Source organism: Periophthalmus magnuspinnatus, chromosome 11, assembly GCF_009829125.3.
Source record: "Periophthalmus magnuspinnatus isolate fPerMag1 chromosome 11, fPerMag1.2.pri, whole genome shotgun sequence".
NCBI lineage: Eukaryota > Metazoa > Chordata > Actinopteri > Gobiiformes > Gobiidae > Periophthalmus > Periophthalmus magnuspinnatus.
Genome location: NC_047136.2, coordinates 13,791,076 through 13,805,535, shown reverse-complemented (window position 1 = coordinate 13,805,535; position 14,460 = coordinate 13,791,076). Strand labels below are relative to the sequence as shown.

At 36.4% G+C, this 14,460-nt stretch overlaps 2 protein-coding genes across 2 annotated transcripts; one reads left to right on the top strand and one right to left on the bottom strand.

Moving 5' to 3' along the window:
• The first annotated feature begins 9 nt into the window (after positions 1–9).
• Positions 10–8,956, top strand: scn1bb (sodium channel, voltage-gated, type I, beta b). Its single transcript, XM_033974814.2, has 6 exons — positions 10–1,188; positions 1,859–2,025; positions 4,437–4,677; positions 5,699–5,840; positions 7,235–7,309; positions 8,493–8,956. The coding sequence occupies exons 1-5, from the start codon at positions 1,131–1,133 to the stop codon at positions 7,302–7,304; spliced, it is 678 nt and encodes a 225-aa protein (XP_033830705.1). The 5' UTR covers positions 10–1,130; the 3' UTR covers positions 7,305–7,309; positions 8,493–8,956.
• A 1,014-nt stretch (positions 8,957–9,970) lies between these two features.
• naxe (NAD(P)HX epimerase) lies at positions 9,971–14,221 on the bottom strand. The gene is made up of 7 exons (XM_055225277.1): positions 14,178–14,221; positions 13,070–13,289; positions 12,808–12,916; positions 12,011–12,121; positions 11,495–11,605; positions 10,685–10,832; positions 9,971–10,375 (listed from the first exon to the last, which is right to left on the bottom strand). Exons 2-7 carry the CDS (start codon positions 13,240–13,242, stop codon positions 10,176–10,178), a joined length of 852 nt encoding a protein of 283 aa, XP_055081252.1. The 5' UTR covers positions 13,243–13,289; positions 14,178–14,221; the 3' UTR covers positions 9,971–10,175.
• Between the last annotated feature and the right edge of the window lie 239 nt (positions 14,222–14,460).

The following is a 14,460-nucleotide window of genomic DNA, read 5'->3' as shown; positions in this document are numbered from 1 at the left end:
GTCCGTCGAATAAATCCGCGTCATTTTAATTTGGGAACGATTACAATGATTTAATATTGTCATGTCGCGTTTGTAGAAAGACTTAAAACAGCGTTGCTGTAAAAATTCAGTGTCCGGAGCCAAAGGGGTGGTGTTGAGCCCCCTGCTCAGCTCATCTAGGGTCCTTGGTTTTACCGCAGTGCCTCTGCAGCAGCCCGTGCGCGGCCACAGAGGTGCGTCTGTGGCGCACAGATAAACCTGCTCCAGAGGACGGCTCCATCACACACGGCGCATACGCAGATTTTATTTGTCTTTTGAGTTGTGTGCCTTTTTGACTGGCACTGTATTATTTCTAACTACGATGCCAGCCCAACGGAGACATCTCCTCTCGGAGCACGGGACCATCAGATAAAATTTTGCATCTGTCAACGCAAGACAACGACAAGACGGCGCGTGTTTGGGCTCGACACGGACTGGGCCTCTAGTTCAAGACAGTACACTCGTATTTTCGGATTTAAGATAAGCATTTGTAGCCTGTAAGCTTCACCAGTAGCGTGTTAAAAGTAGCTCATTGGCTTTAAACCATAAGGCATGCACATTGATCACATATGCATTGGCATGGTGTAGTTTATCAGTAGCTTGGCATGTTGCATTATGTATTTTAACCCTTAGTGTTGTCTGGAATGCAATTTAAGGGAGCACGTTTTATTATTGTGTACGTAATCCGACCACAGTACCTCAGGGAGCAAAGATAATCACATCTCAGGTTATCTGAAAAAAGCACTGTGTAAAGACCTGGGCAGTATCATTTAATCATTTAATTAAAACAAAAAGCTTTCATCCGAGTCTTTCCAGATACAATTCTAGGAACTTGTGGCAATAATATCTGTATTTTTCACTCAGTTGTTGCTGCTTACAGCCAAAGACCTCATAAGATCATATAGTTACAAGTGTGTAAGGCCTTGGCCAGTGAAATGCATGTTTAACTTGTACTTTCCTGACATAGACATTTTCAATCAGCACTTTACTTAGAGCAGCTACATTATAGATTATTGTAAATATTTAAGATCCATTAAAGAATAATATTAGAGGGGCTCAGTCCGAAGTCTAAAAGGCACTTGGAGTTGTTCTTTTTGAGGTTCAATAAAAAGATGGCTTACAAGGCAGTTTTTCACCTCCTGATCTTGGCTCTGCTCTGCTCCCTGTTCGGTAAGTGATGGGCTTGTAATCTTTATAAATGTATAAATTGTGTAAATAGTAAATTTGTGTTTTTAGATGTGGGATCACATCATAAGTAAAGAATTTCAGAATTTGTATAGGCCTGTGCCATATATTTTCACTAAATGGACCAAAATACATTTTATCCGGGTTAGTTAGCACCTGCAAGTTTAGACTATTCCTGTCTTAGTGGCTTAGTTTCCACTAACCCACATAAAAAGTTTTATGGAAAAAATATTCAGGTCAACAGGTGCACCTTTGGTTATGAGTACACCTTACCATTAGGTCAGTTTTAACAACAATTAATTTGTAAATTCTCAGCACTGGTTTAATTTACTATTAACTAACTGGTATATCTTACTGTTACTATAAATATAATAACCTCAAGTTTTAAAAATTGTGAGGAGCGGTAAATTTTTTTACAAACTACAGTACACTAGTATAGGTCATTGAAAAGACTATACTTAAGCCGATTTTTTAAAGCAGGGTATTGATAGAACAGCACAGCGTAAACAATAATTTAACAAAAAAAATGTGTCCAGCGAACCCTGATTCTGCAAGATTGATTATATCCTTGTTATTAAAGTCATGGAGCTTTTAAACACTTTTCTAGCTTTTAAATCATCTGATCCTTTGTTTTTCCTCATTTCTCCTGGTGCAGTGGGTGAGTCGAATGGGGCGTGTGCAGAGGTGGACTCAGACACAGAGGCAGTGGCCGGAAAAGGCTTCAAACTGGGCTGTATCTCCTGTAAACGCCGCAGTGAAGTTGAAGGATCAGCAACCATTGAGTGGTACTTCAGAGCCAAGGGAGAGGCTGACTTTGTGCACGTGAGTTTAGCTTTTTTAAACTAAATGCACTGCAAAAATCAACACTGCATGGGGACAAGAATTCAGAAGATACATTTTAACTGGAGTTTAGCTTTCTTTAGGGTAAAATTTTAAAAGGGCCTACACATTTGTCCCACAGATCATCTCTATGCATAAACACAGATACTTTTTCATGAGTGACAGGATAATTCAAACAGAGCTTTGAACTCTCAGAAGAAGCAGAGTTGTAGTTACCATTTAGATTTAGATTGACTTGGAATGAGATAACCTCTTAAAGACAACATAAATCAGTATTGTGATACAATTGTGTAGGTGTGTGCACATCACTGGTACTAGGCCACTATAGGGAATACAGACATTATTATCTATTACTAACGGCATTGGCAGATTTGTCTCACTCAGTTGCAATTATTTTAACACCAACATAAAAGTATGTTTTTGGTAATTACTAACTCAGCCAAATCCAAGACATGATTTGCTGAATTTAATGAATTTCACTTCACCATTGCCAGATATTTCTACACTAGGATGCAACTCATAACCTGGTCTTTATCCAACTTTATTACTCATCAATTTGTTCTTCTACCACTCATGATTTTGTAGGTTATTGGAGGCAGCACAGTCATTCCTTATTCACACAGTTAAAGGTTTGGACACAAAGAGACAGGCTTGTTGTATAACTCAGAGTTGATCTGTACATATTTGAGAGAGGCAGAGACACAGGGAGGGCATACAGACTCCACACTGAGAGGCTGCAGATCAGATCGATATCACAGCACCACTGCAGCGCTGTTAATCACTCCAGCTCTCTGCGCCTGGATGTATGACTACACACTCAGACTACACAGTTTGAAAAAAAATCTGTTGTGTGAATTTACTTTGCCTCCTTTACGCTTTGATCCCACTTTCTGTCTTTTCTTATTTCTTATTTTCTTAATGTATTTATTTGTAAAGAGACTGCACATATTGATGAACATTTAAAAATATAAATATATAAAGATTATAGCAAACAGATTTTTAGTTTTGAGTACTTTTGAGTACTTGTAGTTTTTGTTTTAGTAATAATTGACATGTCTATATTATATCTGTTGTATAATGGTACCCTTTCAAATAGGCTGTGATTGATTTAGACCGACTTGACTTTCTGGTACAAAATACACCCACCCACACCACGTTTCATCTATTTATAAATTCCTGTCTGTGGTCCCTCTCCCTCACTTCCTGTTCGTCTCCCATAACAACGTGATGTCCCTGATCACATGACCAAACAGGGGTTGAAGGTCGGACTCAGATTAAAATCAATAGAGATATTTAACACCACACAAATCAATGGGCTCTTGACAGGATCAGGCGAGTTAACCTTGTACAGTGTCATCTGTACTGCAAATGTGAGTTAAGCCCTAAAACTAATCACACAAGAGAGAATTTATTACTCTTTCTGTTTACAACAACCAACAGGGAGGAGAAATACAATCGGACTGCAAAGAGATTTTTTTTATTTTTTTTATTTAAGTTCATAGATAATAACTCCAATACGTCATATGATTTTCAGTTTTCATTCATTGATTGTAACACAGAGGGAGATTGCAATGGCAATAGCAATAATTACACCCAGTCAGTACACCCAAAAAGAAAAGAATATGAGTATATTTGATATAAATCTCATTATAATCTCATATAATTCATGTGGCATCAGTATAAAAGTCAGACATTCTCTAAAGGCTAAAGAAGTGGGACTAAGGAAAGTTCTTACACTACCCTAAGTTGCAAAGTTGCATTGTCTTTTGCCTGTTTGGAGACCAGTACCATAAAACCACTAATAAGTATATGACTTACTAGTTTTATCATCTTTTGCTCTAACCCATAGCCATTTATTATGAAAGTACAATCATCAAACAGCCTCCTGACATGCTCACGCTGGAGTATGGGAATGTACAGTGAATTGTTCTTCATTAAAAAACTTTAAAATAGAAAAATAATATATTGACCTAAAGCAGTAATTCTTAGGCAACCCCCTGGTTCATTGCGTTTTCCTTTTTCTGTAGATGTATATTCCACTTCCTCTTCTGAAACACCGCATTACTAAATACACTCAAAACAAAACCTTTGTGTATTTAATTTTATAATTTTTTTCCTGTAATGTCAAGAGCCCATCTTCTGCAGTTGCAAATATATACAGAATGTATCCATAAAATCAATATATCCAAATATCAATATATATATATATATATATATATATATATATATATATATATATATATATATATATATATATATATATATATATATATATATATATATATATATATATTGATATACTATCAGCACATGCCTGTCTTAATCTTCTGTGGTTGAAATTGGTTTATACATCTCTCAAATAAATAACGACGTACATTTTCCTCTTATTTCAGATCTACTCTTACAATGAAGACGGTGGTACAGTTGAACACGACCACTTCATGGATCGCGTGGACTGGAATGGCAGCAAACGCAGTATGGACATCCAGGATGCGTCCATCTATCTGCTCAACGTCACCTTCAATGACTCCGGGACGTACCGCTGCTTCTTCAACCGCATCTTGTCCTACGACAATGACTTTGAGTACAACACCGTGGTCAGCAAAGTGGTGCACCTCACTGTGGTCGCCAAAGGTACCGCATTTTTGTCTTTCCATTGTACCTATTTTTTATGTAATTAAGTACAAATCTGTTTTGCCTAGATATATTATATTGTATAAAGAATCTCTTAAGGTAAAATAAGACTGCACTGTGCTGTCTACATCTAATTATAAAATGTTTTTAATTATCTGCAATTATCTGTTGTTATTGTTGTTAACAATGGCAAGACAGCAAATCTCTGCTCTATGAACTCATCGCGGTGAATAATTAGAATTGTCGGAAAGGTTTAGGAAAATTAAGGAATGTTTTAAGACTGTCAAAATCAGGTACAGCCTTTAATGTTGTTGAAGCTTGTTGTCTGTAATTGGTAACTAGAATGTGTTCCTGGTTAAATTAACTTTGTAGTTTATTGAAAAGAAAAGAGAAAAAAGATATTAGTCTTCTCAACAACATTGACCACTTTGAATCAGTTCTCACAGAGAACACAAAAAGAAAGACTTGAATAAAGAAAAATAAAAACACGGACAAATATTCTTAGAGCTTTCACAGTGTTTCACTGAGAACATGAAATGTTTATTCCAGGAGACATTGACAAAAGAAGGACAAAAGAGGCAGATTCACTGCAAACACTACATTCTGCAGACTGTACTAAATAGCTCCAGGTTAGGACTAAACAGTAGAGTTACTTGTACATCAGTGTACAGTGTACACCATGTATGTATAATGAAAAAATATATCACGTAATGATAGTATAGAACCAGCAGGTTTCTGGTTCAGGTTTAAAAAGGCTAAGACAGGGGTTCACCAACATTTTTATAGGGGCTGCTTATTGAAAAACATTCACAGCAGGAGGTCAATGGTGTGAGGTAGTTTGGCTTATCATGAACAGAAAGTTCTTTTTGTCCAGCTTCTCATGTGTCAGAGGCCAATGCAGTGAGAATCTTTCATATGGAGCATTCAACATATAGTTACAAGTGTGTTTTATACAGTATTGCATCCATATAAAGAGATATGACATATCTCTGTATAACTGTGGTGTGTGGTTGTTTTGCAGCGACCAGAGGAACTGCGTCCATCGTTTCCGAGGTGATGATGTACGTGTCCATCATTGGACTCCAGGTTTGGCTCCTCATTGAAATGATCTACTGCTACAGAAAGATCGCTGCAGCCGGGGAAGAGGCACTACGGGAAGCTGCGTGAGTTAAAATTCAATGTTCACACCTTATATCCATGGGTTTCAGAATGATGAAAAGGATTCACTGTTTAATACTAACTATTTTATCTTTTGAATGGGTAAAAAGCTGAAACCCATGAATGCAGTGCAATGTAATAATATTGGCTTCTTTAGATCTGACAAAATTCTGTAGTTTTAAGCAACAATTTAGTGATTATTGAGCAATTTTAAGCAATAAAAACATCATACTTTTCTCAAGGTAGCCAATATTAGTGAAAGACTGCTGTATAAAAAGGCCTCATATGGGTCTGTAATGTTAACACCATAATGTTCTCCAGTTCATCTGCAGCAGGAGTGTCAAACTACATTTTATTGGATCCACTGTGGGGAAACTGGCTTACAATACTGCCTTTGTAATCAACCCAACTAAAATGTGAACTCAAATTATTGCTTACTGAAAAAACAACAACAAAGTGCACATTTTTTATTTGATTGCGTACAAATTCAAAGAGAAAAAGTTCATTTCTCCAACTGTGGGAGCAGATAAATATGATTAGAAAAGACTGTATTTGTTGTCTATGAGTTTGGCATTTTTGCTGTAATGGTTTGTTGAGCTGATTTTATTAACTACTCAGGGTGATACTGGAGACCCAAATGCAAAATAGAAATAAAGCTTTAAAATGAATAAGATAATTAAAAGGCAATACCCTTACCCAACCTAATTAAAACAGATGACCGAGCCTTGTTAGTATTTTCCTCATAGGTTTATTTGATTACTTTATTAATCAAATACAAGAGTGATGTTGGTGAATACTGTGCATGCAAAATCGATGAGGCATTGTCTTGTGAATGTATTTTAATAAATATTTTTTTTGTTTTGGCATATCAAGTTCAGATGTGGGGACTTATAAAATTGTACTTATTCATTTTCAGTTACTACTAACCACATACGACGCAGCACTCATGGTATTAGGTTGTTGTAGCAATCAAATCATTTTCCAGTATCACAATGATATAGTATGCTCTAGTATACACTGAACGTGGCTTTTCTAGCTACAGGCATCAGCACAGCAGTTAATTGTATTTTGTTTCAACAACCCACATCTGAATATATCTCAAACATCACTCGCGCTCCTTTTTTTACAGTTCTTATTTGATTTGTACATTTTTGTGATCGTGTCCATTGTCTTGTGTTGTGTTTTATGTGCCTCTGTCCTCTGTGCTGTCGTATCTGTCCTGTCTCTGTCTTGCTCTCAGTAAAAACCAAACCCAAAACCTCCCTCCTGTAAGTCACAAAGGATCAAACCATCTCAAAAACATAAATTTGTTTCAGTCAAGTTTCTCATTTTTGTTTCAATGAAAAGTTGATTGTTTTAGATTTTTACTGGAATTTTTGTACCCTTTCTTTTTTTGCAGAAATGCTGAATATTTAGCGATAGCATCAGAAAGTAAAGACAACATGGCAGGAGTGCAGGTCGGAGAATAGCACAGGTACGTAGACCCTTTTTATAATTTAAAATGTGTTTATTTTTGTTGTTTTATTAATTTTGATTATGCCCTGTGTAAAATCCTTATTTATCTTGAATGTTAAAATTTTTTTATGTTATTCTACTGCTTATGTTCTCATAAGCTTCCTCTGGTGAAGTATTTACATCCTAGTAAAAGAATTAACATGCTCTCTGTATCTATTATATCTCTATCTATATGTATCTATTATCTATCCATAGCTCGCTGGATATTTACATATTGATTTATTTTAGCACAAATTTAGCTAATTTCTCATAGGGAATGATTGGAGCGGTTAGTAAGGATTGACACTTCTGCGAGAACTGAAACTAGCCAGGTGGCAGCATGAAAAGTCATAGACAACATGATACACAGATGGGTACATCTCATAAATAATGAGAATGTTCTAGTAGAAACACAAAGTATTACAATCAAGTTTCTCTTAGACTTTCTTTGAAAGACTATTGGACTGGTAAATATAGGGATGAGTGATGTGAATTTTGATAATTAGGGCCAAGCCCCTACAGGGTTATTGCTTTCCAGTCAACTGTCTAGACTGTCTTCACAAATCAACTTGACCTTCGTCCTCTCCTTCGCCCCAAGCCTTGACAGTATCCAAGCAACCCATGCCACAGGCATGGGCCATATTAATAACTGCTAAAATTAATGGAAGTCAGTGGGAGGTCAGTGGGTGCCCCAACAAAATGGCGAATGACGAGCGTGTTATGAACCCCATGGTGATGTGGGGAATGTCGAAAGCTTTCAAAAAACATAAATGTTATTGCAATGTTAACGAATATATTGTTTTTGCTAAAAAATATTATTTTTCTTCTTTGAGCAGGAATTTGACCACCTAGACATATTTAAATATGCACCACATTTTGCCTGAAATTCAGATGTGCCGAAATTATTATTACTGACATCGAACTGGCCGTGGATGTTTTGATTAAAAATACCCAAGCATATCATCAGTAATTAGAGATGACAACATTTCTATCATAGTTAAAATTGTAGTAATTGCTTGACTCTTCTACAAGTGCTGTAAACATTTAAAGTAATAATTTTATTCCACTTGCAAAGAAAAGAATATACTCACCAAATAAAGATGTGTAATAAAGTATTATAAACATTCTTTGGTTTTCTAATCTATTCATTTTATTCCTAAAAGGCTTCTTCCATGGACCAAAAACCCCCCTCATCTTCTTCCAGTCTGCATGTCCTCCAGGTGGACTGTTCCCTCTGTCCTCCAGCTGTGGTGTCCCTTTGTCCCAACACAGATCAAACCCACACTCAAACCAAGCATGAACCAGCAACACTGTAAATACATTAACTTTGGCGTATTCGCATGTCCTGCACTTACACTCAAGAAGAAACCATTATTATGCATTATTGAGCCACATTGTCAATAGCATACGTTTATATTAGACAAATGAGTGTTACTTACTGGGAGTCTAATGAGGGACTCTGAAGTTGATTGTAAAAGACAAAAGGTTTTTATGAAATCATCACTTACTTAAATATGTTACAAATGTATGGTCAAGTTGTTTAGAAAACGTAATGGAGTACGATAGACAGTCTTTCCAGGTTAACTGCTATCTCCATGGAAATTTAAGGTATACTAATAAAAATGTGAAAACTAAATTATGTGTGTTGTCTTAAAATAATTTAAAATTCAAAGATGCATAAAATAGGTATACAAACACTATTGTAGTATTGTAGTTATTACAATATCGAAATTGGATACTTTATACCAATTTTGTCACCCCAGTGATATTAAGACCAAATTGTTTTATAATGTAAGGTTCTCAGATATGGTTTCACTAGCCATTATATTTTTCAGTGTTGATATTTTTCGAGACCTTCCTCTAAGCATTTACATATCTACCCTTGATAACCACTATATAATCCCAACATAATAGCACAAAATAGAGTGTATAGCCTTTCTGCCTGCATCTTTATTCCTGCTTTGTCTCAGTTTAATTTTCCCAAATCAACTCTTATAATTTTTTAATACAAGTGTCGTGTGAAGTCGATGAGTGGGAGGTGAAAAGAACATTCAGAACTCCAAAAGGACAACTGTGATGTATTTGAACAAATATTTGTGTTGTTGAAAAAAAATGCTTTTGTTTGATGTTCATTTAGTTTCAACTTAAAAACGACTGACAAATATATGTTTTTTATGCTACAAGATGGCCAATGCATAAGGATTTAGTGCATATGCCATGTCCCCAGTTTGCCAGCCAAATAATCTTTTCTATACATTTACGTAGCTTCTATTACATATTATAGCTACTTGGGCTTTAGATGGGAGACTCTAGGACACTGATCAGGTATTGGATCACTGACCACTGAAGACTAGGAGCACCCCATATACAATGCTCTGACACAGTATTAAAAATCTATCCAAAATGGTCAAAATAAATCTCATACCCATTTCTTGCTACTTTTGCATAAAATTTCCAGAAACAATGTTCTTGCTAGCTAATAAATTCCACCCACTCACAGTTGTAAACTTGCCACAGTGATGATGATAATCTGTGTTATTCACTTTACCAGTCAGTATTAATAATCAAGAATATTACATAGTTAGGATCCTTGGTCAAGATAAGATAAAAAACACCCCTAAACAAAAATATATATCTTGCAGTGTTTTTATTTGAAGCTCACCAAAACCAACTTGATTTCTAATCCAACTCAATGGACAATATAATTTAAATAGATTTCAGCCCAAATAAGCATATTTGAGTATCATAAAAAGTGCTATACAAATGTTTCGTATTATTAACTGTATGGTATATTTCTGCTTTATTAGGGACAATGTCTGGTAATAAGCCATACACCCCTCTGGTCTCTATAATTGTAACACACAGTCCGTGCCTGGATACTGGGGTAGATTCAGGTCATACTTTCTCTCCAGACCCGGTGGAACGAAGCGACCTCCTAAAAAGTGGTACCTCCCTCTGAACATCTGCGCAGACTTCTTTGGAGCTGTCAGAGAAATCAACATATCGGGCTGAAGTCCCTCGGCGCTTCCCTGCTCCACATCCCAACCTGTGAAATATAAAATTAATCAAATTATGATTAGGTAACAATTTGTTTTCACAGTGAATTCAAGTTAACTTGCTCAGAAACACAACATCTAAACCTGGACTATAAATGGGACTAAACTAAACAGGACTAAACCAGGATCAAACCAGGACAAGTGTGAACAAAATGTAGGCTTCAAATACAATCAATATTGAAAACACCGATCACTGACATAAACCAGGGGAGATGTGAAAGCATTTTATACCATTATTAACACTGAAAATTCCAGCTCTCTTGATGATGTTTAAACTGTAGTTTGTAAAGCAAACTGACCAGATGGTATATCAATGCTGGCAATGGGGACTGTGGTCTTCTTCAGTGCGTCCAAAATTGTCCCAAAAGGCTCCCGTACTGCCCCTTTGAAGCTGAAGCCAAATATAGCATCAATCACCAGGTTATAGGCCTCGTCTATCACTGCAGCCTGAACAAAACAAAAAAAAACAACATTATTTCTACCAAAAAAAGTAGATACATTTTAGAAATTAACTAATACATCCTGGTTAATAATTGTAGAGTAATAGATTGGGGCAATCATTTCAATGACCATGACTGATTAATACAATAAAGGATACTGATTTCTGAAATAGTCATCTATTTAAAGCACTGTGTAACTTTTCTGGTGGAGGGTCAGCTTGTCTTCTTGGAGATGTTAATGCTTTGCCTGGAAAGGTCCACAATACGGGTTTAAACATATCCATCTCCATAGAGACAAGTTACAGTTCAGATGTGTGGAGAAGCAACATCAGTCAACTTGAATGCCACACCATGGAATATTGCAGGCAAAGCACTAACATCTCCTTGGGGACAATCAAGTGGTGGACCTTGCACAAGAAAAGTTACGTAGAGTATCTTTAAACAATCACAATTAGTCAGATTAATAAAGCCATTTCTATCGTTCATGAACCAACTCAAACACATTCTATTACTGCTACAATTATTAATCTCAAAAGTCCATTAAACATGAATAAATAATGTGTGAATCAATAGTGATGCTTAGTGCTTAGCCGCAGCTATAAAAGCATCATTATTTATATATAATGATCATTTATACATCATTACAGAGGGTATTCAGAGTGTTCAGACCTCAGGCATCTCTGTGAGGAAGGGGATCTCCATCTTCTCACACTGAGTAGTCAAACCCTGAAACAGAGGCTTGTTTGGCCTCTTTGGGTACAGCACTGTCGGCTCATAACCCTGAGAGATGGGGAGAGAGAGATAGAGAGATAGATAGAGAGAGAGAGAGAGAGAGAAAGGGGGAGGGAGAGGGTATGGAGAGAGAGGAGAGATTTAGAGAGAGGGGAGAAAGTGAGAAAGAGTATGAGAGAGTGGGAGGGAAGGAGAGTGAGAGGGGCAGAGGAGAGAAAGGAAGAAGGAGAAAGAAAGAGAGGTGGGAGGAGGAGTGGTAAAAAGAGAGGAGGAGAAAGATATAGAAAGAGAGGGAGAAAGATAATGCATTTGTCTTCTATAATTTTATTACATTATGATCATATATCCCATGGCTAAGCAACCTCCACTGCTCTTTTAAAGTTTTAATTTGACAGGGATTTTACTTGGCTTATCTTTTGCTGCATTTGAATCCTGCATGAATGTCACACTTACAAACAGTTTGAGGTGTCGCGCACAGACCAATCCATCTCCTCCATTGTTCCCTGGTCCACATATCACCAGGAGAGAGGGTCTGGACTTCAACAGGGATGACAGTGGGTAGGCCTGCAGAAAAGCAATGACAAATTGATATTGTACTGTTAAATGTTCATTTCAACGGAATAAAAAGATGTCAAAGATGTCAAAGACATTAAATAAAACTTTCTTTTTTGTTCCATTTTTAATTTACCTGTACATTTTATTACATCATATTTACTTGTAATTGCAGTGTTTTGAATGAAAAATCTTATAGTGTCAAGGAACTCAAGAAAAAAATAAATATTACTGTAATGCCCTTAATAAAACAGATATTTTTACAATGGTACAAAGAAAGATTTCCTAAATGAGCCAATAGGAAGAAATGTGTAAAGATGTAAATGAGAGATGTGAATAATCAGATTATCCTGCAGTGGTGATCTGATGCACAGTTAATGTATGGTGAGAATAAGAGCTGTGTTCAATACAGCCAGACACTCCCCAAGAAAAAATAAATAAATGTATGGTAAAGCCATAAAGCTTTATCATTTTAATTTTGAATTGAGTTACTTCAGTTTTAGTTTGATTTAGTTACTCTCTAAAATCAGCAAATTTTCAAAGAAGACATTTTATCTGAAAAAAAAAAAGTTCAAATTGTTAACATGATGGATGGATTCTCGTGAGTTTGTGAACTCACAAATATCAGAAGAATTTGTCTTGCATGGTTAATCTGAAAGTTCCTGGTTCGTGATTTCCTGTGCTGTGTATGGACTCACTCTGGTGACTGCAGTGGCACAGCTGAGTCCTGCCAGCTCCATCAGCTGATCCACACTGAAGCCGTACTCAGAGAAGAGCTCCTCGTCAATGTGCTGGGCCTCCTCCTGACTGAGAGGGGGGGGTTACATCATTTAATGACTGGTTCATTTAAGACTTATAGATTTAGGTCCCTCTGCAACTTAATCATCATCATTTATAAAGAACAGGCCAAAGTGACCTCCTTGTACACTCTTTGTCCAGTTCCTCGCCAAATGTTCTTACCCAAGATAGTTGATGTTGTGAGCCATAGTGGACAGTGGTCTGCTGCTGAAACAGTCTTTTCTGTGAGAATTAGAGAGAGAAGGCAGAGAGCATGTCCCGGGCTGAGACAGGACAGTAGAGGCTCGGGAGGACACCAGGAAACCAATCCCAAACAAGGCACGGATGCTCAACATCAGGGGCTCAGGGTCCAAAAACAAGAAAGAAGTCCTAAAACATTTATCTCCAAAAAAGTAGATGTGAGTAAATTATCTAAATATTCACATGAATTTTATTTTGTTGTGCAACATTTGAATATTGAATATATTGTTTATTATACTGCATAAATCAGATGATTTATGCAAAATATGTATGTTGTAAACCTCCAAATAAGGCTATAAAGTGATATATCTGCACTTGTGTGAGTCATTTAGGCATTTGTCTCACACTCTACATTCCTTTTTTTCTACATCAATCCCAGCCAAAGAGATTAAAATTTGTCACACAGACTTGTAGCAGTGAACAGAGTAAAAGGCAATACTGTATATGGTTTCAAAGGACAGTGGTTTTCAATTTCATTTTAATTTCAGTTTAATTTGAGTCACACTTTGTTATGTTGAAAATATGTCACTGCACTCCAATCATTTAAAAATACCAAATAACACAATTAAGATGAAAAACCCTGTGCAAACTATGTCTGTCACCCGTTATTTTAATAGATCCATGGTGTCACCACGTCTGGCTCTGAACAATCTCCTCTCTCAGTAATGTCAGTGCATAATTTTTATGATCTAATGATCCTCAGTGTTACAGTGCATGGCATTGTAATTATTCACTCGGGGGCTGTTTCTTACGTCCTATTTAACACTTTTAATACATCTACACTGACTAATATGTTTTCTATTAACGATCTGTACTGTAAACAACATGAATATCCTCGCAATTTCAACTTAGTATGTGCTGCTAACACTGGGGCTACAAAACCTGCAATGTTCATGACTTGCGAGATCATTTTAATAAACAGCCAAGTTCAAACATGTGTTCAGTAAAATAATACAATGCTACACGTATGCAATCACCATAAAATGTTTTAAAACTGTAAACACATGGATAAATGCTAAAGGAAACTTACTGCTCCTTGTTGACAGTTACTTCCGGGTTTGGAAAAAAATAAAAAATAAAGACGCTTCAAATTAAAAGCCTCGAAAGTGGTAAAATGTTTCTACAAAGTACAACATTTTCCATTTCTGCATAGTACTCCATTTTACTATATTTGAATTAAATTTGTTATAGTCATTAAACAAAGTCTGCGCCTTTTTTGCATGGAGATTCATAATAGGCCAATCAGATAATATTTAGGCTAGAAACCATTGGCAACCATGGACTGTGCCCAGTGCAAGTGCGCCCTCTGGTGG

What these genes read in the sequence shown, in the direction of transcription:
- scn1bb (XM_033974814.2), top strand. Translation starts at nt 1,131, where the DNA reads ATGGCTTACAAGGCAGTTTTTCACCTCCTGATCTTGGCTCTGCTCTGC. An exon ending in TCTGCTCTGCTCCCTGTTCG is followed by an intron (nt 1,189 to 1,858) that starts GTAAGTGATGGG and finishes CTCCTGGTGCAG; the next exon opens with TGGGTGAGTCGAATGGGGCG. An exon ending in GAGAGGCTGACTTTGTGCAC is followed by an intron (nt 2,026 to 4,436) that starts GTGAGTTTAGCT and finishes CTCTTATTTCAG; the next exon opens with ATCTACTCTTACAATGAAGA.
- naxe (XM_055225277.1), bottom strand. Translation starts at nt 13,242, where the DNA reads ATGTTGAGCATCCGTGCCTTGTTTGGGATTGGTTTCCTGGTGTCCTCC. An exon ending in CACAACATCAACTATCTTGG is followed by an intron (nt 12,917 to 13,069) that starts GTAAGAACATTT and finishes CCCCCCTCTCAG; the next exon opens with TCAGGAGGAGGCCCAGCACA. An exon ending in TCCTCACAGAGATGCCTGAG is followed by an intron (nt 10,833 to 11,494) that starts GTCTGAACACTC and finishes TGTTTTGTTCAG; the next exon opens with GCTGCAGTGATAGACGAGGC.